This window comes from Chelmon rostratus, chromosome 16, assembly GCF_017976325.1.
Source record: "Chelmon rostratus isolate fCheRos1 chromosome 16, fCheRos1.pri, whole genome shotgun sequence".
NCBI lineage: Eukaryota > Metazoa > Chordata > Actinopteri > Chaetodontiformes > Chaetodontidae > Chelmon > Chelmon rostratus.
In genome coordinates this window covers 18191199-18218186 of record NC_055673.1, presented here as the reverse complement: position 1 = coordinate 18218186, position 26988 = coordinate 18191199, and the positions used below count along the sequence as shown (strand labels likewise).

The 26988-nt window shown below is 43.2% G+C and overlaps 4 protein-coding genes and 1 long non-coding RNA gene across 6 annotated transcripts; 3 read left to right on the top strand and 2 right to left on the bottom strand.

Moving 5' to 3' along the window:
• On the top strand, window positions 1-4044 carry sync (syncoilin, intermediate filament protein). Its single transcript, XM_041954858.1, has 6 exons — window positions 1-80; window positions 1213-2847; window positions 2935-3149; window positions 3256-3463; window positions 3561-3685; window positions 3783-4044. The coding sequence occupies exons 2-6, from the start codon at window positions 1276-1278 to the stop codon at window positions 3829-3831; spliced, it is 2169 nt and encodes a 722-aa protein (XP_041810792.1). The 5' UTR covers window positions 1-80; window positions 1213-1275; the 3' UTR covers window positions 3832-4044.
• A 343-nt stretch (window positions 4045-4387) lies between these two features.
• Window positions 4388-9986, bottom strand: rbbp4 (retinoblastoma binding protein 4). Of its 2 annotated transcripts, none has more exons than XM_041954859.1 (12): window positions 9829-9986; window positions 9047-9197; window positions 8785-8930; window positions 8344-8517; window positions 8102-8217; window positions 7763-7923; window positions 7527-7653; window positions 6691-6768; window positions 6282-6358; window positions 5870-5927; window positions 5652-5762; window positions 4388-5257 (listed from the first exon to the last, which is right to left on the bottom strand). In XM_041954859.1, exons 1-12 carry the CDS (start codon window positions 9842-9844, stop codon window positions 5195-5197), a joined length of 1278 nt encoding a protein of 425 aa, XP_041810793.1. In that variant the 5' UTR covers window positions 9845-9986; the 3' UTR covers window positions 4388-5194. The 2 variants fall into 2 exon arrangements, with proteins under 2 accessions (XP_041810793.1, XP_041810794.1); XM_041954860.1 differs by having other exon boundaries at window positions 9047-9194; window positions 9829-9984.
• Window positions 9987-10418: 432 nt separating this feature from the next.
• On the top strand, window positions 10419-21460 carry tert (telomerase reverse transcriptase). The gene is made up of 16 exons (XM_041954807.1): window positions 10419-10634; window positions 11070-12384; window positions 12459-12648; window positions 12726-12879; window positions 12986-13153; window positions 13344-13505; window positions 13603-13704; window positions 13795-13880; window positions 14548-14664; window positions 14803-14874; window positions 16272-16460; window positions 16705-16831; window positions 18171-18232; window positions 18361-18485; window positions 18583-18720; window positions 19343-21460. The coding sequence occupies exons 1-16, from the start codon at window positions 10419-10421 to the stop codon at window positions 19444-19446; spliced, it is 3327 nt and encodes a 1108-aa protein (XP_041810741.1). The 3' UTR covers window positions 19447-21460.
• Window positions 20258-26283, bottom strand: LOC121619247 (sodium-dependent neutral amino acid transporter B(0)AT3-like). The gene is made up of 12 exons (XM_041954808.1): window positions 26142-26283; window positions 25131-25271; window positions 24116-24253; window positions 23321-23502; window positions 23064-23174; window positions 22850-22962; window positions 22629-22757; window positions 22380-22536; window positions 21988-22192; window positions 21745-21904; window positions 21471-21633; window positions 20258-20476 (listed from the first exon to the last, which is right to left on the bottom strand). Exons 1-12 carry the CDS (start codon window positions 26281-26283, stop codon window positions 20258-20260), a joined length of 1860 nt encoding a protein of 619 aa, XP_041810742.1.
• LOC121619248 lies at window positions 21953-26985 on the top strand. The gene is made up of 3 exons (XR_006007519.1): window positions 21953-23144; window positions 23311-23430; window positions 25122-26985. It is a non-coding gene; the product is annotated as an uncharacterized LOC121619248 (long non-coding RNA).
• Window positions 26986-26988: the final 3 nt, after the last annotated feature.

The following is a 26988-nucleotide window of genomic DNA, read 5'->3' as shown; positions in this document are numbered from 1 at the left end:
GTTCGGACCACAACTCATTTCCAACGGATTCATCCTGAGGATACGGTGTAAGGGCAGGAGAAACAAGAACATGCAAAGAAGTAAGTGCAAATATATCTCATATTTACATCTGATGGTTTTTGTAATTGATGTTAATCAAATTTGAATGGAAACTCCTAAAGAAATGAAAAAATAACACCAGACCATTAATGCTGCTCTCAAGAATCTCTGAAAAAAAACTCTATGAACTAATTTTGCAGTAAAAAACGAAGCGTGTGTCACATGAAGTTTAGAAGAAAGTTTGTTTTTCATGTTAAACGTGAGAAGAAAGGCAAACGTTCAGAACGCTCAGCAAATATAGGCCAGTGCTGTCTCTGGGTGGTGGAGGTCTGAAGGAATGCGACTTGTGCCCATGCCTGTCCTGCAGCAAGACAGCTGCTGACCGTCATGCCTTCCCCAGGGCTTTGGTCAGCCATGCAGTCCTGAAGTAGTGGGGACACACACGCTGTAGATTTTTGTATCTGACCTAGTTTAATACCAACGCTGGAGCCGCGTCTTGAAGAATCGGCCAAGGAGGTTTTGGCGAGGAAAAAGCAGCTATCAAATGAATGTCATGCTTGTTTTCCATGCCCGGGCTACATTACTAATCTCTGCCAATGACAGCATTGGGACAATTTGACCAATTTACTCTCAGGGAGTCTCTGGCCAGTCTTGGCAAACACCTTGAAGGGTGTAATTACAGCCACATTATTCACCGGCGGAGAGTGCAAATGCCCATCCATCGGCACAGTGACATGTTATGATAATCTGTTCTCTAATGTACTCTGCACAATGCCACTTGCTGAAACTTCAGACAAAAGCCCTTTGTGTGTGTTTACACTAGTGCTGTCGCGGTGTTCATGTGAATCCATGAATAGGCTTGTTTGAGGTGTGTGTCTGATCATTGCCAAGCAGTCAGTTGGTCCTTGGGGCATCCAGACTGGTGGGACAGCTGCTGGTAGCATACCTCTGCTAAACTGACCCCTTGCTCTACATGCCTGTAGCTGTTAATGACATCAACAGAGCTTATGCAGACATCTGGCCAACATATTAATCTAACTCGTCTGTTAACATGTCATCAATGCAGGGCAGGCCTAATATTTATGACATGCGACACGACTGCCAGCCACCACAGCTATCATGCTTAATATGCATCAACTACGCTGTCTAACATACGAATCTGCTTTTGTCAAGGGATGAGACGGTTCTAGAGGGGACTGCTACATCGAAATTGGTTACAAGGATTAGGCTGAACCAATGGAGGACCTGGATGATAACATTTCATCTGCTAGGTTCGAGCCTCTTTTCATTAAAGAGGAGGAAGCGGATCCAGACGTGACCCCGATGGAACAAAGAGAGTGCAACACGGGACAATCTGGGCTCACCTTCACAGGAACTCACCTGACTCAATCAGCCTTGATTAAGCCATACTTACAGGAGATGGATGAGTTACTGAAAAGCTGCGAGGAGCTCACCGGTATTCCTTTCAGCTCTCACTTCTCAGCAAGTTACAATGAAACAAGCCTGACCGAATCAACTCACTGCCACAGCAAAGAGGAAGACACAAAGGAGAGCTATGGAGAAAGCAGCATTTCTCCCCAAGCCTATCTTTCCACAAGCTACATCGACACACACATGGATAGGACTGGAACAGGAGACCAGCAAGCACAAGCTCAGTCACAAGACCTGGGCGCCATCATCAACAGGTGTGGAGTGACCACAGATGTTTCTCGCCAGAGAGAAATGCCTCTAACTTCGGCGGGTAACAAACTCAGTGACAGCATGGTGGAGTATGAGGGTCAGCTGTTGGGGATGTTGGCCATGCTGGAGAGCTGTATGGACGAGACTGGGATGGACTTTGAGCCTCAAGACTGGGCTGTAGATGAAAGCCAAGAATACGTACACATCAGTACAAATCCTAATCTTTGTCGGGGTGCAACACTGGTGCCTATTCAGCAAGAGAGGCCAGTGAAGTTGGAGACCCGCCCTATGCAGTTAGGTTTCTGGGCTGGTCAACGTGCAGTTGGCGATGAAGTTTCCCAGGAGAACAGAACTGAGGCGACAGTAGATTCGGCAACAAATGGAAGTCAGCAGAGTTCCCTGCTTCCCTGTGACAGTATGGACGGCTTCTCAGTGGAAAGAATGGAAATGCAAGGGGATCTGAAAACAACAGAGGGGGTTCTTGACCCTCAGTTTGGGTTTTCAGAGCCATCAATGCCATTGGAAAGCACAGAAAACGACCCTATGCACTGTGATGTGACAAACACAGGATACATCTCTACTGATGAGTACACATACACGAATGGAGATGTAGCTGGGATTGAAGTAGACAACACTGAATTGCCAGCTGAAGAGGGACAGGAGACCAAGTTGAACACCACTGATCTGAGATCTGGCGTGAATGACCTCAGCGCATTAGGGTCTCAGATGGAGGCGTGCATAGAGGAGGTACAGCGGTTAGAGACGAGGAGGGTGGAACTGCTGGTGGAGGTGCTGGAGTTGAGAGGGGATAAAGATAAAGAGGGGGCAGAGGGTAGCAATGAAGGGATAGAGGAGCCCATTGATAGCAAAGTGGTACAGTTGATGAATGCACTGAAGAGGGAGGAAGAGGGGAGAAGAGAGGAGAGGAAGAGGGAGATTCAGAGCCTTAGGGAGGAGAGAGCAGAGGAGGAGAGAAGGCTGTGGAAGGTGAACCTGGAGAGACAGGGCCTGCAGGAGGAGCTCAGGAAGCTGAAGAGGAGGCTGTTCGCCATGGCTCGGGACTGTGCTCAAAACCAGGTTGCCCTGCACACCCAGCACCGTGAGGTCGAGCTGCTGAAGAGGGAAGAGGTAAGAAACTCCTCAAGAAAAATCATCATCAGTTGATCACATCACTAAAAAAAGCTCCACATACAAATCTGTCTTCCCATCTTCCAGGAGAAGCTGCAGTCACTGGTGATCCAGCTGACAGAAGAGGGTTCCCAGTTCAGGACGGCCCAACAACAACAGCTCTTGGCCCTTCAAACAGAGCTTCATGCCCAGAGCTCCAGTCAGACTTCCAACACCCAGGACGAGCTGACCCAGTGCAGGAGGCACTCCTGCGTGGACATCCAGCAGTATCTGCAGGGTGGGCTGAAAGCGCTGGAAGACAGGTGCTCTCTTTGCCTAGAACCCATTCTACCTGAGTAAAAAATATGTTTTTATTTAGTCACAATAATTATTCTCAATTGTCTCATTGTCAATGGTTGTCTTGACCAGGTATGAACCCATTTTGCTGGCGTTGCTGAAGAGGAGGGAGGTAACAGCTGGAGCCCTGGTAAAAGCCAAAGACCAGGCCCAGGAGCTGAGGGCGCAGCTGAGACCCCTAAAGGAAGAGATCCAAAAGTTGAAGCTGCAGAGGGCTTGCTTGGAGGAGAAGCTCAAACTAATTCACATACAGAGGAGAGAGGATGTCGGGCAGTACAAGGTAAGAAAGATGGCTGGTAGGGGAGACATGAGAAATGGACTTCAGCTGGTCATCAATAAAACGTAAAGTAATGCACAAAGCTATGCCATTCTCACAGGAGACAGTGTACTGCCTGGAGGAGAGCAGCAGAGAGCTGAAGACTGAGTTAAACATCCAGAAGAGAAAAACCAAAGAGACGGAGGAGTTGAGAGACAGCCTAACTAAACAACTGCTCCTGTACAGGTAAGACATGCAGATCTATTCTGTATGATCATTTGAAAAAAAAAAAAAAAAAAAAAACCTTGAGGGAATAGTTCTAATTAAAACATTTTCCTTCCAGGGCTGCCATTGAGGACCATAAGAAGTGTGACGTTGAGGAGAAAACATAATTGCATGTTCTTGATTTAAAAAGAAAAGGAGTTCAGTGATTTAATTACAAACTATTATTTTTTATCTGCAAAATAGTGAATTCCCACGATTCAATTTATGCACTTTATACCCACAAAGAGACAAGCTGTTGCTAAAAAAAGCTTGACAGGCGTTTTAGAAGTCTGTCAGATGAACTAGGCTGCAGCTTGTAGAAAGGTTTTTGTTATGAATAAAGCTTTTGTGTTCACTGGAATCTGAGCATGACCGGCGGGTTAATGTCGCTACATGAGGAGCACGGAGGGGTTTCATGTACTTATAAGGGCAACACGGCTGAAGAGCTAAACAGCGGGACACGGTGTAACAGAGTGAGAACATTCGGCAGACAGGAAAGCACCGAGACGTCACACCCGACACATGAAAAGGTCCGGCCAAAGTGTCACGAGGCATAACCGACTAAAGGGACTATTTAGGGTTGTTTAAAAACACTTCAATCTTAAAACACTGAACCTTTGAACAAAGTATGTAGGTGACACATTCATACTGAAAAATGCTGACAATACATCAAGTGGGCCCGAAGACTAATGAAACACATTTTATTAAGAATGCACTCACTGTACAAATATTGAACATAGAAAAAGTTCAACCACTAATCTATATCACGAAAACATTTAAATGAATAATGTATGACTTGGGGCAGGGGAGGTGGGACCACAAATTGACATTTCATATGCAAATTCACTCCAAAATTGTAATTTCTTTCAGAAGTAGCTGGTGTGAAAATCAGTGTCCAGAGCAAATAGGTGATGACCAGACTGAAGCAATGAAAGTATGCTAACCTGCAAACAACCTCTTATCAAAGCCACAGCAGCTGTCACTGCGCTTCGAGTCAAAAAGCCAAACTACGATTTACTTAAAATGTTTTTTTTCTGCAACATTTCCAACTTGTGCAGAAGGAGCTGTTCCCACTCTTGAGCAGCAGGTTACTGTGAGTCACCACTTGTCGTGGGTTGCGGTTTGATCAACACATTAGGTCTGAGAAACTCACTTTATTTATACTGAAAAAGCATTGACTAAAATATTTCAGTGTAGACGGAGAGCCAATTTGGTTACAAAAATACATCTTTTACAAGCATTGCGAATAACATTGGTGAGATTCTTTATGCAATGATTTACTCAGTTCAAGAAGAGTACTTCACTTGAGTATTCCAAAGGGGATCAGGATTACACATGACTATTCTTTGTTGTATTTACAGTGATTTAGGGCGTGTCCCACCGGTAAAGTAGAGAGGGATGGGGGGGAAAGTAGCTGCGTGGAACTACTGATGGGGCAGTTTGGCAGTTTGTGATGAGGTTGTAGGTTAAGACACACAGCAGCCAGAGGTGTTACGCTGTGGCTTCAGGGTCTGTCGAGCCCTCTGGATCTTCATCGTTGTAGATGTTCTCAGCCTAAAAGGAGAATCAGTGCTTCAGACATTTGTCACATACAGTCAGGTTGTTAGGACAAATTTATGAGTCAGTGGCATTTTTTGGTTCCAGCAGAACCAGAAAAAGATGAACTGAAATCGTTGTAATTTAATATCGGCCTCCTTGAATTTCACCTATTGTACGTAAAAATGTTATTCTCCTTGTACTAAAATTCAACAGATGCCAAGGCAGCTGAAAACATTACAAAGACAATGATGGAAAGTGAAATTACATCAGAACTGTAGTGTATGTATGGAATGCTGAAGTAAAAATATAACATAAGTTTAAATGTTGTAACCCTGCCTGACCCGTTCTAGTTAATAGTTTTGGTAAAAGGTAAGGTAAGGTAAGTAGTCTGTAGTCTCAGCTGTCTTACCATTTGCCAGACTTGCATAATGTTGTCTTCTGAAACAGAGCAGATGACCCAGGGCTCGTTGGGGTTCCAGGAGAAGTCAGAGATCTTGGCTGTGTGGCCTCCGTGGATAAACTACACAGAAAAAAAAGCCACCATTTTCATTACAATGACAAAAAATGATGTTGCCAATAATAGAGAATCTCAACTTTCAAAGTTCAGCAGGCTTCAATGAGACTCACCAGTAGCTCAGGGGGGCCATCCTCTGCATCTTCTGGTGACTGCTCCTCTCCGATTTTACTACAAAAACGGGGACAGTCTATAAGTGGTCTGTTCTTTAGCAACCATAGTTTCAATGACTGTAGTACAGATTTCCTCTCATCTTTTAATTTTATCTGTGTGGGTTATATGAACAGGGTTCATTAGCAGAAGGAAAGCCATAAGATTGCGATAGCAAAATCACTATCTGGTACGTAAAGAAAGCAGAGCTGAGAAAAGAGACGCTTTTGAATCATAGGTGAGACGCTTGGTTCACAGGCCGGTGGACATTATCACACTGACTGGAGTTGTAGGACATCATCCCAGTAGCAGCAGCGGAGCTGAAATGTAACACAGCCACATTCTGTGGACACTAGGGGCTGTTATGTTGTTTACCTGAGGTCCCAGACGTTGAGACGACGGTCTGTTCCACTGGACGCCAGTATGGTCTCATTATGGGGTGACCACTGAACCTGTAACAGCCAGTCAGATAAGTCAAACTATGTCACCCTAAATAGCAATGGACATGTACAATACTGAAACTGTCATCACAAAGAATTTGTCAGGAACATTTATTTCAGTGTGTTTGCTTGGCCAGTGCGGATGCTTTAGACTCGCACATCAGAAACTCATTTGTCTGAGAACTCATGAGCTTCCAATCTCCAACTGCATCAGTGTGATCAAATTTCATCCATCGTCTTTTAACTGACTACACAAATTTCAACAGAAAATATCCTGATACCCTTATTTCAAGAGAATGTCATGAGTGATAAATACATATTTTTTTATAATATAAATATTATACCTGGAAGATTTCATCTTTGTGTGACTCGAAGGAATGCAGCTTCAGTTTCAAGTTTCTCAAGTCCCAAAGAGCCACGGTCTGTGGGTGGGAGAGACACATTATACTTAGCAATATAGCAATATTATCACCAGTATTCATTTAGTCAAAGAGTTATAAAATGCACATGATATCACAGCATTAAAGCTGTAAATTAGAGCAGGGACTGGAAACATTGGAGAATCCAGCAAGAGTAAACTAAACATGGAGAGTATCCAACCAAAAAAAAAAAAAAAAAAAAAAGAAATCCCCTTCCTCCAGGTGTCCCTCCAAAACCACTTCCAACACACATGAACGCACACTGCCTTACTACTGCTGGAGGATGAGAGGGTTCAGGAGAGGAGCGCAGCTCATCGTTGTCATTGCTAACCATACCCAGCTACTTCATTTCTCATTTACATGTGTCTAATCAAGAACGTAAGCAACGAATAGTTATTGTTAGCAGTCAACTGTCAAAATAGCACGTCAGCATTGGAAAGTTCTGGCTGCACTTTCTCTGCCATTCTTGTGCGACTACCTTGCTATAGCTTTAGTAAAACAACTGCCTAGCCCTGTAGGAGACATGGGCAGAGCGCACGCCAGTAGGGAGGTCCATAGGTTGACAGGTAGGTAGGTCATCCAATCATTTCATTCGATAATGATTGGGTGGGCTTAGTACAGGCATGCGACAGCCACAGATACCAGATTTGCTGTTGGGATATAAAGCAAATTCCAACAAAAATAAACACAAAAAGCTTCATTACCCACGGTAGCTTTAAACTGAATAGCAACGATAGAGATGTGGTGAAATATTCCATTACCTTGTCTGCAGAACCAGAGGCAAGGATGAACTCGCTGTAAGGGTTGAATGACAAACAGTTGACCTCTGCTGTGTGGGCATCCACTGCATGGCTGGGTTTGGAGGTGTTGTTCGAACGAGTGTCCCAACTGAGGTGAAAAATAACACATCATTGTATTGACTGTGAAAAACCGCATTACTTTTCAAGTGAACTGTTTGAACTGCCTGTCAGATTTGATTTATTATCAAGTTTCTTACATCATGAGCTTCTGGTCATCTGCTACAGATCCAAAGAGTGACTCATGAAGCAAGTGCCAGGAGACATCTTCCACCACAGCAGTGTGACCAGTGAAGATAGTCTTCGCATCCACTATCTTCCCCTCCTTTGGCACAGCACTTATGTCCCACAGACAGACCGTCTACAGATTAAGAAAGATGAAGGATAAAAATCCATCAATATTCACACAAATTCATGTAATGTAGCATGAGTTTACTGTTCCGAGTATGTTTAGATTGGTGGCCCAATAAAATTTCACAAATATGTAAAGATGCTTGATTGTACCAGCATACAGCAATGAAGCCTGACTTTAGTCTTACATGGTCATCTGACGCACTAAGTAGTGAGCCGGACAGATTTGGATTCCAGGAGAGACCATAGCCTTCTTTCTGATGCCCTCTGAGGCGCAGATCAGGGCGACACTCACCAGAAGCATCTGTTAACAATGAAAATAATGCACAATGTCTAATCCTTTCACAGCATAACCAAAACAGGTGTGTGCTTACCATCAAAACGTGTTCAAACAACAGGCATGAGCATTATCTGTGTGTGATCTATGTACCTGGCTTGGAGGGGTGCTTGGTGTAGTCAAACACCAGCACATCTGAGGTGGGGGTCTTGGTGGCGATGATGCAGGGATTTTGGGGCATATAGCGGGCACGGTTCACCTCTCCTTCATGGCTGATCTTGATTTCTATCTCAATCTTGCCACTCACAGAACCAAAGCCTCCAAACTCTGAAGAAAAATAAAAGGATATAATGTTTATGGTATTCAGACATAGTATGGAGGCAATACATACTTTTCTGGCTTAAGACTTAGGGAACTAAGTTAACTAATTCAACTGATTTTTATTGTATAATGTTGCTCAGGTTACGACAAGATCAGTGATGTTCATGTTATCTCTTAAAAACACATGGACTTAATATAAGTATATATTACATGAAATGTGTGCCTGACTGAATATTCACACTTATTTAACATGTGACAAGAGAAGTCTCCAACCTCCTTTTTCGCTGTCATAATGTGAGGCATCAAACTGGGCGTCATCATTGGGCAGCTGGACGCTGGCAATGACCAGGTGATTCTGCTCATCAGATGTGTGAGTGCCCAACACCAGCCGGTGCACACTGTAATCCTTCCCCTCTGGCCTGGTAAGGGAAAAAGTTTTAGAATGAATGTCATTCAAACTTACTGAGAAAGTGAATACTGTTAGACACAGGGAGGAATTAACATTACTATTGTTTCGTGGTGTAAAAGTGTGTACCTGGAGACGTCAGGCAGCCACTGGGCAGTAAGGCTGGGCCACTCTAAAGCGTGGGTCATAACCAGATCATACAAGAAGGGAGTGTTTTTCTTCCATATCTTGTACTCCTCATTTATCACCCTTTCCTCAACTGCATCATCAAATGCACCTGCTGAGAGGGCAGAGAGAGAGACGACAGGACCAGTGATGAATGACCGAGCCACAACAACATCGGTGTTCATTTACCTCAAACACGAACGACATGTGTCTGTTTCATTGACAGAGAGTATGAGTGTAATGGGGAAACTGCAACTGTGTCGCAGCTATAGTCAAGGCATTCATGTTAATGTTACGGCGCTTAAGCAATAGCGGTTTATAAATGTCTATTCGAACGACAAATGTCACATAAATTGACTCCCGGCTTGGCTAATGTTCAGTATGTAGCACTATGGAAGTACCGTGATCACCGTGATCTTAGTTAGCTATCACGACTGTCTTATTGCTAATGTTAGCATACCTAGTTATTTCGATTTAGAAGCCAATCGCGCTACGGACTCATTTGCAAGTACGGTATTTAGTTGCCTACGTCGACTGGTAGCGAACAATACGAAAAGAGACGCAAAATGAAACCAATATTTTCAGAGCTCACACAATGAAAAATTACCCGGCTTTTGTTATAACTGGCAAAGGCCAGCAGAGCGACCACGGCAGCTAGCTGCTACCTCAGATAGCTTGGTAGCTAGTTAAACATGTCAGATTGCCGCGTTAGTCGTCGCTAACAACAAGGAACGCCTTCACTTTACCTTCCTTGTCCGCCATTGCAGGTATAGACCACAGAAACTTGAGGTTAACTGAGACGCGGAGACAAAGAGCCTTATCTCAGGCTCTTCTCTTGTGCGATCTGCTCTGTTTCACACACACACCGAACGATGCTAGGCTAGCAGCTAACTGAGCCGGGCCGACTGGAGACGTAGGCGCATTCGCGCGCTCAGGACAAGGGGGGCGTCCCTCCACCAATCAGAGCGCTGCGCAGCTCGTGTTAACCAGCAGAGGGCAGCAGCAGGTCTTGTAATGCTGCCTTCAGGCACCTACATTAGTCAGTGAGGACTCAGATCAGTACTAGGTACAACATAAATGGTGTGTGCCAAAATGCATCTTCCAAAGATAAAAAAGTCACCTACCTACATTCCTATTCTTGTTGACTATTGGTCCGTTGTGAATTCACGTCTGAGTATGAGGCTAAGTGATTGGACGAGTATACAACACGGATTTCTTATTGGCTGAAGCTGACGCGGGCACTTAAACTGCAATCACAGCTAAATCAAAGCTTACCACGTCCACCGCCGTGTCTACCTTGTCCTGACTAACATCCCACTTGCTTCACGCGGGCAGGATGTCTACAGGTGATATGTCCCATGCGCTCGGCATTCTCCAGTCACTGTATCAGCACGTGCAGACGCTGGAGGAGTTCGCAGGCAGCATCGTGTTCAGGGAAGGACAGAGAGCTGTACTCACTGAACAGTCCGACACAGACCGCTTCAAATCCTTCGTCCGGGGTGTTTTTGTATGTTTTGACAGGGAACTACAGCAAGTGCCAAGCTGCAATCAGGTAATTTTCCCCTAAAGTAAGTAAATATTCAGCTTGTCAGGCATGACGTGACGGTGACTTCGACTTTATTAAGGTTATAATCATATTATATTATTGTATATGTTATATTACGGAGTAATATGCCACATGAATTTAACATAACCCTTTATCCCTCAGTTTTGGTGTTAAAAGAGTTTGGGCAGACGTGCTTAGGCACAGTTAAGCTGTATGAGTCATCCAAGGTGGCTGACTCATACAGCTTACTAAATAAAGTTATCTTCAAAGTTAATAGATTTTATTGGAATTAAGTCTTGTATAAACCTGCTGTCAGATTTATATGAGACTAAATCTGATGTTTTCTTGTTGCAGAAAGGATGGGAACATGACAGAGTTTTAGTTTAATAATGTAACTCAAATGAGAGAGGCTTACTTCCTATGTTGATGTGATTTCTGCAGATCTGCACTCTCCCTGAGCTGCTGGCCTTTGTTCTCAACAGTCTGAAAAGAAAAAGAAAAAGAAATGTCTTGGCACACGGCTACAATTTTCTGTCCGTGGCTCAGGAGGAGCGGGATGCGGACCACTTCAAATTCCAAGGAGATGTAACTCAGAGCGCTGCCTACATCCACGGCAGCGACCTGTGGAAGAAAGTCACGACGCGTCTGGGCACGGACATCACACGGTACCTGTTGGAGAGCTGCTCTGTGTTTGTGGCAGTCCCTCCTTCGTGTGTTTTCCAGGTGTGCGGCGTTCCTGTCTATGATAGGGTGTCCATGACGACTGCCTCCCCTGGGTTTTACCTCCAGCCTCGGTCCAGGACACACAACGGTGCTCGGTTTGGAAGGTGTCGAGATGCGGTGACCTTGAAAAGGAGACAGCAAGTTGGGAATCCTACTGTCAGCAAGAAAAAGAACAGAATGCATGTAAGAGTGAAGAAGGGGAAAAGAAAGAGAGAAACTGATCAGAAGGATGAGGAGGAGGTTATGACTTGTTCAGGAAAGAGGAGAAGGGTTGGAGAGCAAGAGGCCACACAGGAAATCGGACAGGTTTGCCATGAAACAGTGGACGCAGGGCAGCCCATGTCTGTGGAACCAGCGCTATCGATTAAGCTTTTGGAAAATTGCGCTCCTGTTTCCAAACAGCCTTTTGAATTGCCAACAACCACACTTCCCTTGGAGGGAAGACCTAGTTGGAGATCAGGTATTTTCCCACCTTTGCCTCCCTCGCAAACTTTCATCCGCACTCTGGGATTCCTGTATGGGGGAAGGGGCATGCGCAGCTTCCTTCTCAATAGAAAGAAGAAGAGCACTGATGGGTGCAGAAGGCTTCAAGGCCAAGATTTGGTACGAACAGTCTTCTTTGAGGGGCTGGCGTATCTAAATGGGCTTGAGAGGAAGCCAAAAAAACTCCCCCGGCGTTTTTTTAACATGGTCCCCCTGTTCAGTCAGCTGTTGCGTCAACACAGGAGATGTCCCTACAGCAGAATACTGCAGAGGATGTGCCCGCTGGTGGAGGAGAGAGATGCAGGACAAGGGGAATTAAGCTCCCTTTTGCCTCAACACTGTGCATCTCACCGGGTCTATCTGTTTGTCAGGGGATGCCTCTCGGCTGTGATCCCTCGGGAGCTGTGGGGCTCTGACCACAACCGACTTAATTTCTTTGTCAGGGTCAGGGGCTTCTTGCGCAGTGGCAAGTTTGAGAAGCTCTCACTGGCTGAACTGATGTGGAAAATGAAGGTGAATGACTGTGATTGGTTGAAGATCAGTAAGACAGGTAAGATTGTTATAGGTTTTTTTCTCCTGCTAAATGAATTTTGGCTCACTTAACCAATCAACTCTCCTCTGCAGGCAGGTTCCCGCCCAGTGAGCTCTCATACCGGACACAGATCTTAGGTCAGTTCCTGGCTTGGCTTCTGGACGGCTATGTTGTGGGCCTGGTTCGGGCTTGTTTCTATGCCACTGAGAGTGTGGGCCAGAAGAACGCCATCAGGTTCTACAGACAGGAAGTCTGGGCAAAACTGCAGGACCTGGCCTTCAGGTAAACACGCATACACACACCTGCAAAGGCTCATGCAGTCATGGGACACTAACTCACAAAGTGTATTTGTGATTTAGAGGTCACCTCTCTAAGGGTCAGATGAAGGAGTTGACTCCAGCTCAGGTGGCGTCCCTCCCCAAAGCCACCGTCATCTCCCGGCTTCGCTTCATTCCCAAGACTGATGGCATGAGGCCTATCACACGTGTCATAGGAGCAGATGCCAAAACGAGGGTACACTTTGATTAATTTTCATTAAAGTTCTCTCTTGCAGTAAAGCTTTGTGTTGTTGCATGTTTGAGTGTGTACACATTTTTTAGGACATTTTTTCCCCCTGCAGCTCTACCAAGGGTATGTGCGGGACTTGCTGGATATGCTGCGGGCCTGTGTGCGCTCCACTCCTTCCCTCTTGGGCTCCACAGTGTGGGGGATGACGGACATCCACAAGGTGTTGTGCTCTATAGCTCCGGCACAGAAGGAAAAGCCACAACCCCTGTACTTTGTTAAGGTTGGTTAATTGTTCTGACTAATGTACGTTAGTGTATTTTAAGCAGTCCTTGTCATACATTTTTGTGATTATACTGCTACAAATAACATTCAACTGTACTTTTAGCATACACAGAACTGTGAAATTAGGTTTCAGTAAATGCTGTTTTCCTCCATTTGTACATTCATTCTATTTTTTCTGTGCATTTAAGGTGGATGTGAGTGGAGCCTATGAGAGTCTGCCTCACGAGAAACTCATTGAGGTGATTGGTCAGGCTCTGTCACCTGTCCAGGATGAACTCTTTACCGTCCGCCGCTACAGCAAGATCTGGGCTGATTCCCACGAGGGCCTGAAAAAGGCCTTTATTAGACAGGTGCTGTCTTACACAAACATACTGTACGTAGTGTGCTCTGCATACACAGAAACAATATTTAACTCAACTGGAGAGTTTCGCATGTTTGCAAACACAGGCAGATTTCCTGGAGGATAACATGGGGTCCACCAACATGAAAGGGTTTGTGATGTCACTGCAGAAAAGAGGAAAAGTTCATCATGCCATACTGGTAGAGCAGGTGAGAGTGACATCCTCTGACATTTCTTTAGACAAGGATGACGTGATACTTCTTTTAACCCGAGCCTTTCATTTCTTTGCTTCCTTTCAGCATTTCTGCTCAGACCTTCGTGGCAGAGAGGCATTGCAGTTCTTCACCCAAATGCTGACGGGCAGTGTTGTTCAGTTTGGGAAGAAGTAAGCATCACCAACATGAAACAATTTGCCTCTAGGAGCTTTACAATCTGTACAGTATATGACGCCCTCAGAAAAAAACGTTTAATGGGAAAAAATGGAAGAAACCTCACAAAGAGCAACAGAGGAGGGATCCTTTGTCCTAGGATAGAGAGATCCTCTCTCCCCAGGACAGAAAGACATGTAATAGATGTCATGTGTACAGATCAGATAAACAAAAAATCACAATATACAAATTTTGTTGACAAAATGCAGATTTATGTAGACTGTAAACTATAAGTGAAGAATATGGATCCAGGAGGATTATCAGGAGATAAGTTGGACCAGGACCTCCCCACAACCATGGGGGCAGACTACAAAAACACAGCGGAGGCAGCACAACATTCACACAAATAGGAGAGACAGGCAAACACAGAGGGGGAGCGAGAGACGTGTTAGCATGCAGACTAGGGGTATGATAATGAGAGGGGTGAGAGAGAGGGGTTCCTGGGCGCCTGATGGTCCATCGGAGGGGAACCTGAGTGAAAAGAGAAGAGAAGGAGAATAAAACTAAAAAGGGAGGGAACTTGGTACGCAATTTACTTTATGCAAGATTATTACAATTGCTCTGTGCACAACACCTGTGTAATATGCAAATTTTTAGTTCCAATCAGGTTTCCCTATGTTTCAGAACATACCGTCAGTGCCGAGGGATTCCTCAGGGATCGGTCGTGTCCAGCCTGCTCTGCTGTCTCTGCTACGGTCATATGGAGAACGTCCTGTTCAAAGACAATACTGGAAAGAAAGGGTACAGCAGGCGGCTATGAATTTCAGTCATCTTCCATAGATGTAGTGACACATGTGCAGCAGCAGAGGGCAGTCTTTCTGTTTTATAGAGCATGTCCCTTTACTGTATGTGTTTGTTTCCTCTCTCTGTGTCCTGTAGATGTTTGATGAGACTGGTGGATGACTTCCTTCTGATCACCCCAGATTTACACGAAGCAGAAGCCTTTCTCAAGTAAGACACATACCACGTTTTTCACGCACATGATTGTACATGTGACACAAGACCTCTGAACTGACATTTATTTGTGACAGAGCTACATCATCATCTTTACCCATGCACTTTTCAAATATCGTGATAACTTCAAATGTTTAGAAAACCCTTATTAACTGCATTATTAACCAGATTTAACACAAAGCTGAGAGACTTTCATGACTGTAGGAGAAGCCAAATGCAGTGAGACCATATTAATTTGTTGTAACTGAGTTTAATTGGCAGCCGTTCCTTTTTCTTGGCAGTAAAACTGTTACCGGGAGTCACACAGTACAAGATATTTTGAAGTCAAGGAACCCAATAAATTTATCTAAAGTTAAGTTTCACTTGGTGTTGTCTCAAAAATTTAGTTTAAACATCTGTAAGATTAAATTTCAATTAATAATAATAACAGTACTGATCACCCACATTTGTAGAGTACTTTTCAAATCCAAGTTATGCTTCAAATACGACAGCACATTCAAATCAACGAATTCAAAAGTCAAGTTACGAAATGTAACCAAATGGATTTGACTTTATAAGACAATAGATAAAACAAATTCCAGTAATATAAGATGAAACAAATATGACAACTAGAGTAACTCAGGAAAAAAGTATGCATTCAGAACAGATTTCAAGGATGACTCAGCCAGCTTCTTTTCTTGGGTTGTTTCAGAGCCTGCAAACTGAAAATGCTCTCTCCCTCCAGTTTTAAGCCAGGCCCCGGGAACAGATAAAAGACCTCTCCCAGTGGATCTCAAGCTACGTGTAGGCTTATGGTACAAAAGGTTCAGGAATATGGCGAGGAGCGAGGCCACAAAGAGCTTTAAAGCAATCAGTGAGATCATAAAATCGTTCCTGAAATATGCTTTGAGTCAGTGTAAGAAGGCTGAGATTGAGGTGGTGGGATCACAGCTCTGAGTTCTGGTTAAAAGCCTGGCAGCTGTGTTTCATACAGTCTGTGGTCAAGATTTTTTTCAAGAAGAAAAATATCTTTGACTGGAAGGGCCTGAAAATGTATAATCTGAAGTACTTTTGAGATATTTTTAAGATGATAAACTATGATTGCACCCTTAAACAAAACACCTAGATTTCGTGCAGCCGCTGGATCTGCTCTGAGATTGAACCATTAGATGACAGAATTTATTTACTGAGAGTATTTATCAAGAATATTGGAGAATAAGTAATTTTCATAACATTTTTAGTTCCCTGTGCTGAAGATTTTCTGTAGTTTGTTTCTTTTAAAGTTGGTAGTATCCGTAGCAGCAAATCAACACAGGGCTACACATGGAAAATGGTTAGGAGACACAGGTTTTACGTAATGTGATGCTGAATCTTCAATTTAGCAGCTGAAAATGGCACTTGCACAATGTTTATAGGGTCTTGCTGGCCGGGGTACCACAGTATGGTCTGGTGGTCAACCCGCAGAAGGTGGTGGTCAACTTTCAGGTGTCGGGAAGTGCAGACTCTTGTCCCGACATTCGCATGCTGCCCCCTCACTGCCTCTTCCCCTGGTGTGGACTGCTGCTGGACACACGCTCACTGGACGTCTACAAGGATTACTCTAGGTGAAGCATCTTGCCACTTGTAATTATATTGTAGAATCATTGAAGTGTGCTTCTTGCGAAACTCCACCTGTACTTTGCACCTACTCATAAACCTTCTCCCAATCTACTCCCAGTCTAGCATGAATGATTAAAGTACATAGAACTCAGTAAACATGACAACTACATCTCCATTTCTTAATGGCCAATTCTCTTGTTATTGTTGCTTTTGCTATTTTGTTTACTTGTTACTTTCCATCCCTCACAGCTATGCAGGCCTGTCTTTGCGCTACAGCCTTACTCTGGGCTCTTTCCACTCAGCTGGACAGCAGATGAAGAGGAAACTGATGGCTATCCTTAGGCTCAAGTGCCACGCCTTGTTCTTGGACCTGAAGGTCAGGAAATAGTGGTTTTAAAAGTTCAAAAGTTGTCAAAATCCTGTGAATGCTCACCGTTAAGACTCAAGTAATTCCATGAGCCAATGATAGATGTTTCTTTCAAGGAAAAAAACATAGACATATAGAATGCAACAGAAAATAAGGTATAGGTAACAAGAAGGTAAGAAGTGAAATGGAACAAACTCAGGAGCTAATATGACAAGAATGTTTGTTCTTAATGCTTGAGACTATGCCGTTGCCCCACCAATTACACAATGGTCATCCATTGTGTAATTGGTGGGATAATTGGTGGGATAAGATTCACAACAAAGGATTTACCAAACAAGTTAGAAAATTTTGTTGTATTTAATACATGAGATTGGACGCCATGAGATACTGGTTAGCAGGGACATTCCTTATGTGAAGGCGAGCTCCTTCAAACATTGTAGCTGGTCTCAGTTCAGTTCCAAGTCAAGATTGTGACCATCCAACATTGGGATATTTTGTCACGCTTGTGGTACGGCTCTTGGGATCGCTTTGTCGTCAGTCGTGTCACGACTCTGGTGCAGGCTGAAATATCTCATCAGCTATTGGAAGGATTGCCTTTTAATTTGGGGCAGACATTAACGTCATTAGTGCTAAATATCAAGCGTTAGCATGCTGACAGATAGATGGTGAACACAGCAACATTATACCTGCTAAACTTCAGCATATTATCATTATCATGGTGAGCATGCTGACATCAACAAAGCAAAACACTGCTGTACCTATATACAGCCTGACAGAGTCACTAGCATGACTGTAGACTCGTAGCATTTTGTCATAGGCATAGTCCCCTTCAAGCAACATCTGCAGAAAATGTAAGTAAGGAAAGGGTATATGTGAATTGACTGTAGAAAGCTGTAGGTTGCTACTTCCTTCAAAGTACACAGCTTACAAAGGTAGAGCCCTGAACCCTGCACTTCATCTAACAAATGATGCAGTCAGGTGCGGTTTGTCATCATCAAAAACCCTCAAACAGCAACAAAGTGGTAATAAACAGTTATAAACATTTTAAGCTCGACCATAACTGAGTTTATGAGCCGTGATGCTTCACTTTAACATGAAATGGGCAAACAGTGTTGCGGTTTGGTTGCAAATATCAATGTGTGGGACAAACAGCGAAACAGGTCAAGGAACAGAAGGATATAACTCCTCAATACCGCCTTTGTCATGTATCATGTACTAATATTAAACAAAACAGTTTTCCTTATCGCATTTGAGATCAATCAAGCCCAACATACATCTTTTCTTTTCCTCACTTTCTGCACCTTTCGTTTTGTGCTGTGTGTGATAATGGACACCTTTTCCTTCTTAGACCAATTCTCTGGAGGCAGTCTACAAGAACATCTACAAGCTGGTGCTGCTTCATGCACGCAGGTAAGGACAGTGACCTTACGTTTGAGCTAACTGCCTTTTATCTCAGAATGTCAGTATCTGAATAGGCAGGGCTCATCTCTGAATTCTGTTTTGCATCTTTTATTTATTTTTTGTTTAACTATCTTCAGGTTCCACGTGTGTGCCCAGAGTTTGCCCTTTGGTCAGACGGTTGCTAAGAACCCTATGTACTTCCTGCAGATGATATGGGATATGGCTAAGTATGCCATTCAGCTGATCGGGCTCAGCAACAAAGGCAACATTTCCCTCTTCATACATCTGGAAAAAATAATGTAAGGAATATCATGTTTAAAACCTATTGTCATCATTTCTTATCTCTTCCCTTTGTCCAGGACGGATTTTAGGCAGCAAGGCCCAGACTGGCATTCTGCAGTATGAAGCGGTGGAGCTGCTTTTCTGTCTTTCCTTCTTGCTAGTGCTGTCACAACACCGTCCTCTCTATCAGGATCTGCTCGCACATCTGCACAAACGTATGTACCCTCAAGAAAAACACTCACATACACAACAGTATCACACAGGACCTATCCTATGGCAGGACTATTGTCATGAACATATAGTGATGTGCTGTACTAGCAGTGACGTATGCATGACATTATTCATACACAGCCGATCTTCTGTCCACACATTCTTGCCTTAATTGCAAATATCAATCTGCGACAGCTGTAAAAATGCAAACTGAACAAGGAAAATTCATACATGCATACAGGGAAGGTTTGTGTGTCCATGCCTCTGCCAACTAACGCTATCAGTATTGTCTTGCTGCTGCAATTATAGGAGCAGGCAGAAATGCAAGTGCAATTTCAAATCAAAATGAGCACTAAAAATGCACTGCAACGCCCAATCATAAACTCTGCACTTGTGCTACAGCTGGCTATGTGGGTGCAGGGAAATGGAGCCCTCTGTAAATAAACAACATGAACACATCCTCATTGCAATTTGCCCGGAAGGCCAACTGCTTTGAATGTGGACGTTGCACCTGACCCAACAAATGATCTTTTTTGCACACAAGTCATTTTTCAAGAATTTTACAGTTCACCACCAAAGAGGAAAAAAAAAACATCTTCCTATCTTCTGCTGCCATCCCCTTGACAGGGAAGCGCAGTCTAGAGCGGCGTCTGGGGGACCTGAGGCTGGCCAGGGTCCGGCAGGCCACTAACCCCAGGACCCCAGTCGACTTCTTGGCCATCCAGACGTAGGATACCAGCTAAGTTAGAGTGAAGTATCTCCATTAAAAATGCAAGAACAGAGAATTTTACCCAAGTTCTTTCAAAATTAAGGTACACAAAACTTTATTTTTCTTGTCTTCTCAGGGTTTGAGGGAGTGAGATTAGCAGTATGCTGATAATTTATCTTATCTGTCAGAGTGCCAAAGAAAGTAGATGTATCTGTTATACAGTGCTGGGAAAGCTGACAGAGAAAAAGAGAAAAACAGTCCTTAGTCATCAGATATAAAACACTTGCATGATAAACCTCAGTCATAAAAGCACCCTATAAAACAACAACCATCAGATCAATAAAGATGGGTAACTGAACACCATCTAGCCACTTTGCCAGACCCCGTCTCATCCCACTGTCTGTTGTTTGTCTCTGTGGACTTTGATTTACACGTGTGGTAATTTTCCACAAAGAAGACATGACATCATGTAAGTTGCCAGAAATCCATCCAACAGCAAAGTCAAATGATTTTTGTACAAGATAATTTGCTTTCAGGTTTGATGTTGTACACTGATGATAATCTTTTAAGAAAGCTCTCAGAAATCACAGGTAAATTGACTGTAAAGACTACATTTACGTTCAGCTGTAAGGTTTTGTAAATGTGGAGTTTCTGGATGATGTGTTAAATTGAACGTTATTTACATCTTATACACTACACGCCAGTGTACAAAGAAAAGGCATTTACTGTTAAATAAATCCAGTTTTGTTATTGAGGAAACAAGTGTGAGTTTGCCGTATATGTCAGCCGTTTTCTGGTCAGGAAGGCTGTAACACGGTTACTTGCAGCGTTTCTCAAGCTCTCTGGGTCTTCTGCTCGTGTGTTTCAATCTCAAAGCCGTCATTGCTGTAGGAGTTTGGATAAGCATGAGCAGAGGGCTTCTTGATTCTCCAGCGGATCAGTTCGTAGAGAGCCACCAGAGGGATGGAAACTACAGGCACTGCACAGAGGAGGACGATTATGGCAAACACCCAGTCTGGGTAGGGCTTCCATTCATTGTTTGGGAAATCTTCCTAAAGAGAAAGACAGCAGTGAAAATTGCAATGAAGCATTATTCCGTTTTTAAAATAAAGTTAATTTGCGAAATAACTTTATTCACTTGTTGCAGAGGGAAGATCGATACCACTCCCATATCTATGTGCTAAATATAAAGCTAGAGCCAAGAGGTGATTGGCTTAGCATAATAACTTACAGTGACTGTGCCAAGCCAAGAAATACTTCTATCACATAACGTCCCAGAAAACCACACCTAATTTTTACATTTGAGTTTGTTTATGGATTAAACAAATCACATCATACATATCATTAAAACATAACATGACATTATAAAGCAGTAGTTGTCATATTATTTTTACATTAGGACAAAGCCAGGCTGCTGTTTCCCCCCTGCTTCCATATTTCCAGAAAAAAATGTAAAAATATTCCTTTAAATGTGAGTCCAATAGTCTCTCTCTTTTTAGCTCTGCTTTTGTTCTCCCCCAACTCCTGAGGGAAATATCTGGCTGCTTAGCTGCTTCACAATGTTCGCTGGTAACTAACTTTGTCTGCTGCTTGTTGATGGGTTGGTAGCATATCGTCAATTTATCTGAGCCTTTTCCTGAAAACAGCCCTGTGGCTGAAAGTTACACTAATGAGAGTGTACAGCAATGTCGAGGGGTGTAAAATCAAAACAAAAAGCTAAAAGATGCTAAATTAGTCTATAGAGCTGATGGAAATAGCAAAGTTGGGTAATAATTCTCTGTGGGTTTTTCAATATAAGTGACCCCTTTCACATGTATATAGTCATTTGATCCATTGTTGATTGAAAATGTTGTAGCTGCTTTAAAAATTTGTAAAATGTGCCCTTTCTCCTTGAAGTATTTTTTATACAACAGCACTATATCTTCAGTGTGTGTATACTGTATATATGTGTATGTATGTATGTATGTACAAATACAGTATGTACACAGTAAACATAGTGTGTGTGTGTGTGTGTGTGTGTGTGTGTGTGTGTGTGCGGGCACTTACATAATCTGGGTTCCATGAGGGATACATAGGGTGTTTCTGTGCCTGGATGACCACGTAGGCAACCAACACCACGAAGAGCATAACAGGACTGATCACCATCCAGCATGCCCTCCAGTAGATGTTGGGCCTCGACCCAGTCATGAATAAGATGTCGTCGCTAAAACTGTCAGACGACAAAGGGGCCAGAGAAACTGTTACAACACACTGCGAACAAAATTGTATACTGATCTCGCAAGACTACAGAGTTATACTGTGCTGAAGGAGAAATAGTTACTTTTTCATGCCGTGGATATAAATAACTGCAATGATCTCACAGAAGGCAACGATGAGGAGAGGCACAGAGCCCACATAGCTGTTAAAGACCTCTACCCAGTAGTTTCCTGAACCCAGGGTGAAGATGAGTGCCGTCAAGAAGGATATCAAGCAGATGATCCCTAAGGAAGTGACCAAAGAGAGTTTGTCAGAGAGGGAATTCAAAGGGAAATTATTATGACAGCTCAGGCTGGTATTCAGGTACCTGTTACGACCTCCCTCGGCATCCACTTGGGCACTAGTTTTAGGTCATTGATGGGTGTGAGAACTCCCTCTAGGTTGCCAAACATGGAGGAGAGGCCCAAGCTGAAGAGCATGACGAAGAACAATAATGCCCATACCTGAGAGCCTGGCATCTCTATCACTGCTTCAGTGAACACGATGAAAGCCAGGCCGGTACCTGACGCGCTCTGCGGGAGGAAGATGAAAGACAGGCAAGAAAGTAATGAGGAGGCGTGAACTGACACACACGTTCGACCGGCGGTGTACACTGCACTCTGGGACAGATGAGGGAGGCAAGAGCAGTGGACAAGTCGGATTTAAGGGAGGAGGGAAATTTTTAAAAAATGAGACTGTGTGTTTTCAAACTTACAATACCTGGTCAAGGAATTTTTGCAGATCACAGGTCCTCAGGGACAAATTGGCCACCCCATCTGGAGATGTCTCGTTTAAATAGTTAAACCAGTAGTCATAGTTTTCACGAGTTATGTTCTGGTCTGAAAACTCAAAGTGGTTGGTCAGAGCCAAGATGTTTCTGCACATGGGACACAAAAAAGATTTACCTTACTGGCATCGGCAAGAGAAAAAGAAGCGTTAGAGTTAGAGAGAGTGTTTGTGCGCACGTACTCCTCTAGACAGGAGTTGAAGACGTTGGTAGCTTTAAATCCCAGGATGGAGAAGATGGAAATGGAGGCGTAGAGAGATGTGGCGCTATTTATTACTCCGACGAGAACAGCGTCCCTCTCGCAGTTGTTTCTAAAGGACGCAGAAGAGACAAAACAGCTTTGTAATTGATCACACAAATCATCTGAATCTTACTGAGGGAGTGGATGAGTGTCAGCCCTTACTTCTGTGGATTATAACTGGAAAAAGCTATGAGACCTCCAAAGGCCACAGAGAGAGAGAAGAAGATCTGGGTGGCAGCGTCCAGCCACACCTGAGGGTTCTTCAGTATCTCCCACTACACATCAGAACAACAAAAACAACACATCAGATCATTGTGTCTGGGACACATAATACAATCTTACATCACCCGTATTGGACGGAAGTGACCAAACTCACATCAGGCGTGAAGAGATACACCAGCCCATCGGTAGCTCCAGGCAGAGTAAGGGCACGGATCAGGAAAATAGTCAGCACCAGGTAAGGGAATGTGGCTGTCACATACACAGCCTGAAACATGCCAACACGTCATACATCCCTCATTAACTCTTTTCTTTTACATCTCACTGTAATTGTCAGCAGTGAAGTCCAGCAGGTTAGGTACAGTGGCTGATATTGACACAAGACTTCATATATTATTCACCAGGTAAACAGACCTTTCCCATGGACTCGATGCCTTTGATGAAGCAGATGTAGACCACGCACCAGGCGGTGGCCAGACAGACGACCAACCACCACTGCATGGAGCCACTGATCTCAATGTCAGGTGTGATGTTCAGGGTCTCGCGGTACCAGAAGTAATTCACTGCAGTGCTCTTCTCACACTCCAAATTGTAGCCTACATGGTTGCAAGTGAAAAACAAGATCTATAAAGTTCGACAAAGGCTGAATCTTAATGTTAATTGTGTTTATTTTGGTTTAAAGGTACATTAACTTTTATAACAGAGCTGAGTTTGTGTACTTTTGGAGTTCAGTATTAAAACGTGGTTTCGTCAAGAGACGTGTTCCTCCATTTAAAAAACATGGAAAAAGTTCTTCACATCTTGATGCTGATTAATGCTGAAAACAAATGAGACCATGATTTGTGCTCTCTGCCTGTCACATACTCCACTATCTGTCACAGGGATCTTACAGTGAAGGAAAACCGTGCTCTTTTTATCTTATGCTGTTGTGCAGTTTCTCTGCAATATGCCATAAAACAATTCAGTAGGTTTACTATTAAATCTGGCCTGAAATGTAGAGTCTGGTAGTTAACCACTCCTCTTGATGATAGTCTTTATTGGAGATATGTGAACTTTGCTAACTAATTGTGATACAATAGAATTTTCTCTATGGGATTAAGCTGCTATCATGCAATAGCTTTATTGTTACTGTCACTGTGGTAAAACAATCAGTGTGCAATGATAAACTTATCAAGAGCAGCTAGAATGGCTGGTGGGTTTACTCGTTACCTGTGCGGTTAGCATTGAGGGGACACTGGCTCCATGGCAGGGGGTCTTGGAAGGAGTGAAAGAAGTACCAGAGCACCCAGGAAAGGATGGTGTTGTAGAAAAGGCTCACCAGGAATGACACAAATATGGAGGCGATTCCTACATGGAAGAAATACATTCTAAACAACATTTTCTGTGCCACAAAAATGTTCTGACATATACTCAATTGAAAACAGTACAAAGACAATATATTTAATGTTTGACCTCATCAGCTTCATTGATTTTTGTATCAGTATTGCTTATTCTGAATCTGATGCAGCAACACGTTTCAAACAAGTTGTGACAGGAGCAACAAAAGACTGGGAAAGATGTGGAACGTACCAAAAACACCTGTTAGGAACATTCCACAGATAAACAGGTTGATTGGTAACAGGTGATCGTATCATGATTGGGTATGAAAGGGGCATCTTCGAAAGGCTCAGTCCGTCTGATGGGATAGGAATCTAGAGATATCACTGCATGTAAAGGCTGAAAGCCAACATTGAATGTGTGTGACCTTTGATCCCTCAGGCAGCACTGCAGTAAAAACTGACGTGATTATATAAAGGCTATAGCTGCATGTGCTTTGAACACTTGTTGGAAAACCACAGTTCTTTGCTCCCTCTACAAATGCAAATCAAGACAGCAGTGTGTCTTCGTGGTAAAAGAGTCGGGGGTACTAGACTGGCCTGTAGTCCAAGCCTGAAATGTGTCACACATTATGAAGCAGAAAATGCTACAGTGGAGACCCCGGATTGTTGAGCATTTAGGCCAAGAACAAGTGTCCTTAGCTCATGAACGTTTACTGTAAAGGAAAAGTTGCTAAGCATGCCCCTGTCCCAACTTTTTTGCGTGTTGCAGACATGTTTTTTTTTTTGATTGCATTCAATTGAATTTAGGTCTAAAAGGATTAGCGTATTGTTGCATTCTGTTTTTATTTATGTTTTACACGTCTGAACTGGATTCGGGGTTGTGCTACTAATTCTAGGCCACCCACCGACTCCACCCAGTGCCGGTGAGATGGATTTCCAGACACCGATGCTGCCCATGCGGAGCCTCTGTCCAATAGCCAGCTCCAGGTAGAGCAGAGGGAGGCCCTCAAACACCAGCGCTATCAGATAGGGGATGAGGAAAGCACCTGAAGACATGAAGAAGACATTTAAGTCACAGTTAGACATCAGACAGACCAGTCTGTCTTTATCAGCATTCTTAGCAGAGACATTTTAAAATAAGGTCGCGACTTTTTGAAACATCTTAATAAAACAAACACCATCTGCTTTTACTTATCCTAATCAAGCCTTATCAAGCAAGGTTTTCAGGGCTACAATATAAGACCTCTAAAACCGAAAGACATTTAGACAGGAGCTGATCACTGGAATTTTTTTTGTGGCTTCCAAGTGGCCAAAAACGCATGTGGTTGTTTAAAGCAGTTCTGCTTCATATAACACAGATCTGAGGCTGAAGGTACTAAGAATAAGGTGACCGATTGATCGTAAAGCTGAGGTCAAATAGAGACTCATCTGAATGTAACAATGCCTGTGGGAATCAGGAATCCCAGAGTCAATATGTGATGTTGAGAGACTCTGTGTACATTTAAGGGACTGGCTGTTGACAGAGCTTAACTCTGGCCCAGCTTGTTTAGGATCGTTTTGGGACTCAAGCTATGTCACTGATAAGTAAGTGGAAGTAAATACAGGAATTGGGGCAGTAGAGCAGAAACTATGCCTGATGTTTGCTGTGATCCATCAAACATAGATAAGGTTCAACATTTCCAGAGCACAGTGACAATCACTGACCTCATTCAGTTGTCAATGACTAATAACACTGAGACAGACAGAGAAACTAGAGTGAAGATTAATTATTTTATCCATGATTGGATAACATAGCCTGAAATATTTCTAGGAATACTGTAAAATAAGCGATAGGATACTTATCATTTTTTTTAACAGCACACTTAAATGATAAAGACGAGGATGATGTAAGGTTTGGGAAACATAATGCAGCTCACCTCCTCCGTAGATTTGGCATAGGTAAGGAAAACGCCAGATGTTTCCAAGTCCTACTGCAAAGCCAATACATGTTAACAAGTACTGAAACTTGTTGTCCCATTTCGGTCTCTCCTCCACCTCAGAGTCATTTTTTTCACCCATCCTCACTAGGCAGAAAGGCGTAGCACAAGTCCAGTTCTGTTACAAGGATGCAGCTCTCCTAAGCCTAACATGCACCTCAATCAGGTACACTAGTATTGTTTTTATTTATTCCAGAGGTTCTCCACCTGATCCCAGCTCAGTGTATGTCAGAATAAACACCGTCTTGAGTGGCTTAGGTTAAGTGATGTCCACTGCTTGTCTGTCCTCCTCTGTCTAACTCTGGGCCGTCCTTCAGCGTCTTATCAGGTGCAGCTTTGAATGGGACAAACAGATTTTTATTGCTTTTTATAAAGAAATTAGGCCACCAGGAAGGAAGTGAAAAGATCAAGCCTTTAGTGGTTAAACCTCTCTGCTTGTTTTAAATGGGAGTGTGCTATGCTTTGAGTAATGGATAACCAGGTGATGCTGTTTCAATGTTACATTGACGAAAGTGAACCGTTTGAATGCAGTTAATCAAAAAATACTTGACAGCTGTATCTGTGTTTTGCAAAGAATGGAAATACACAGCTTAAAAAAACATTGAAGCAAAAAGAAGTAATTACAATTTAATGAAACAGTAACAATAGTAAAATAAATATGCTAACTTTATACAATAAGAAGTAAGTCTGATCTAAGAGATCAGTCAGTAACAATAAATCCCTTGAAGCAATAACTGTAGCCTGTGGTGTAGCTTAATGAGGTTTTATGTTATTTGTACATTGATAC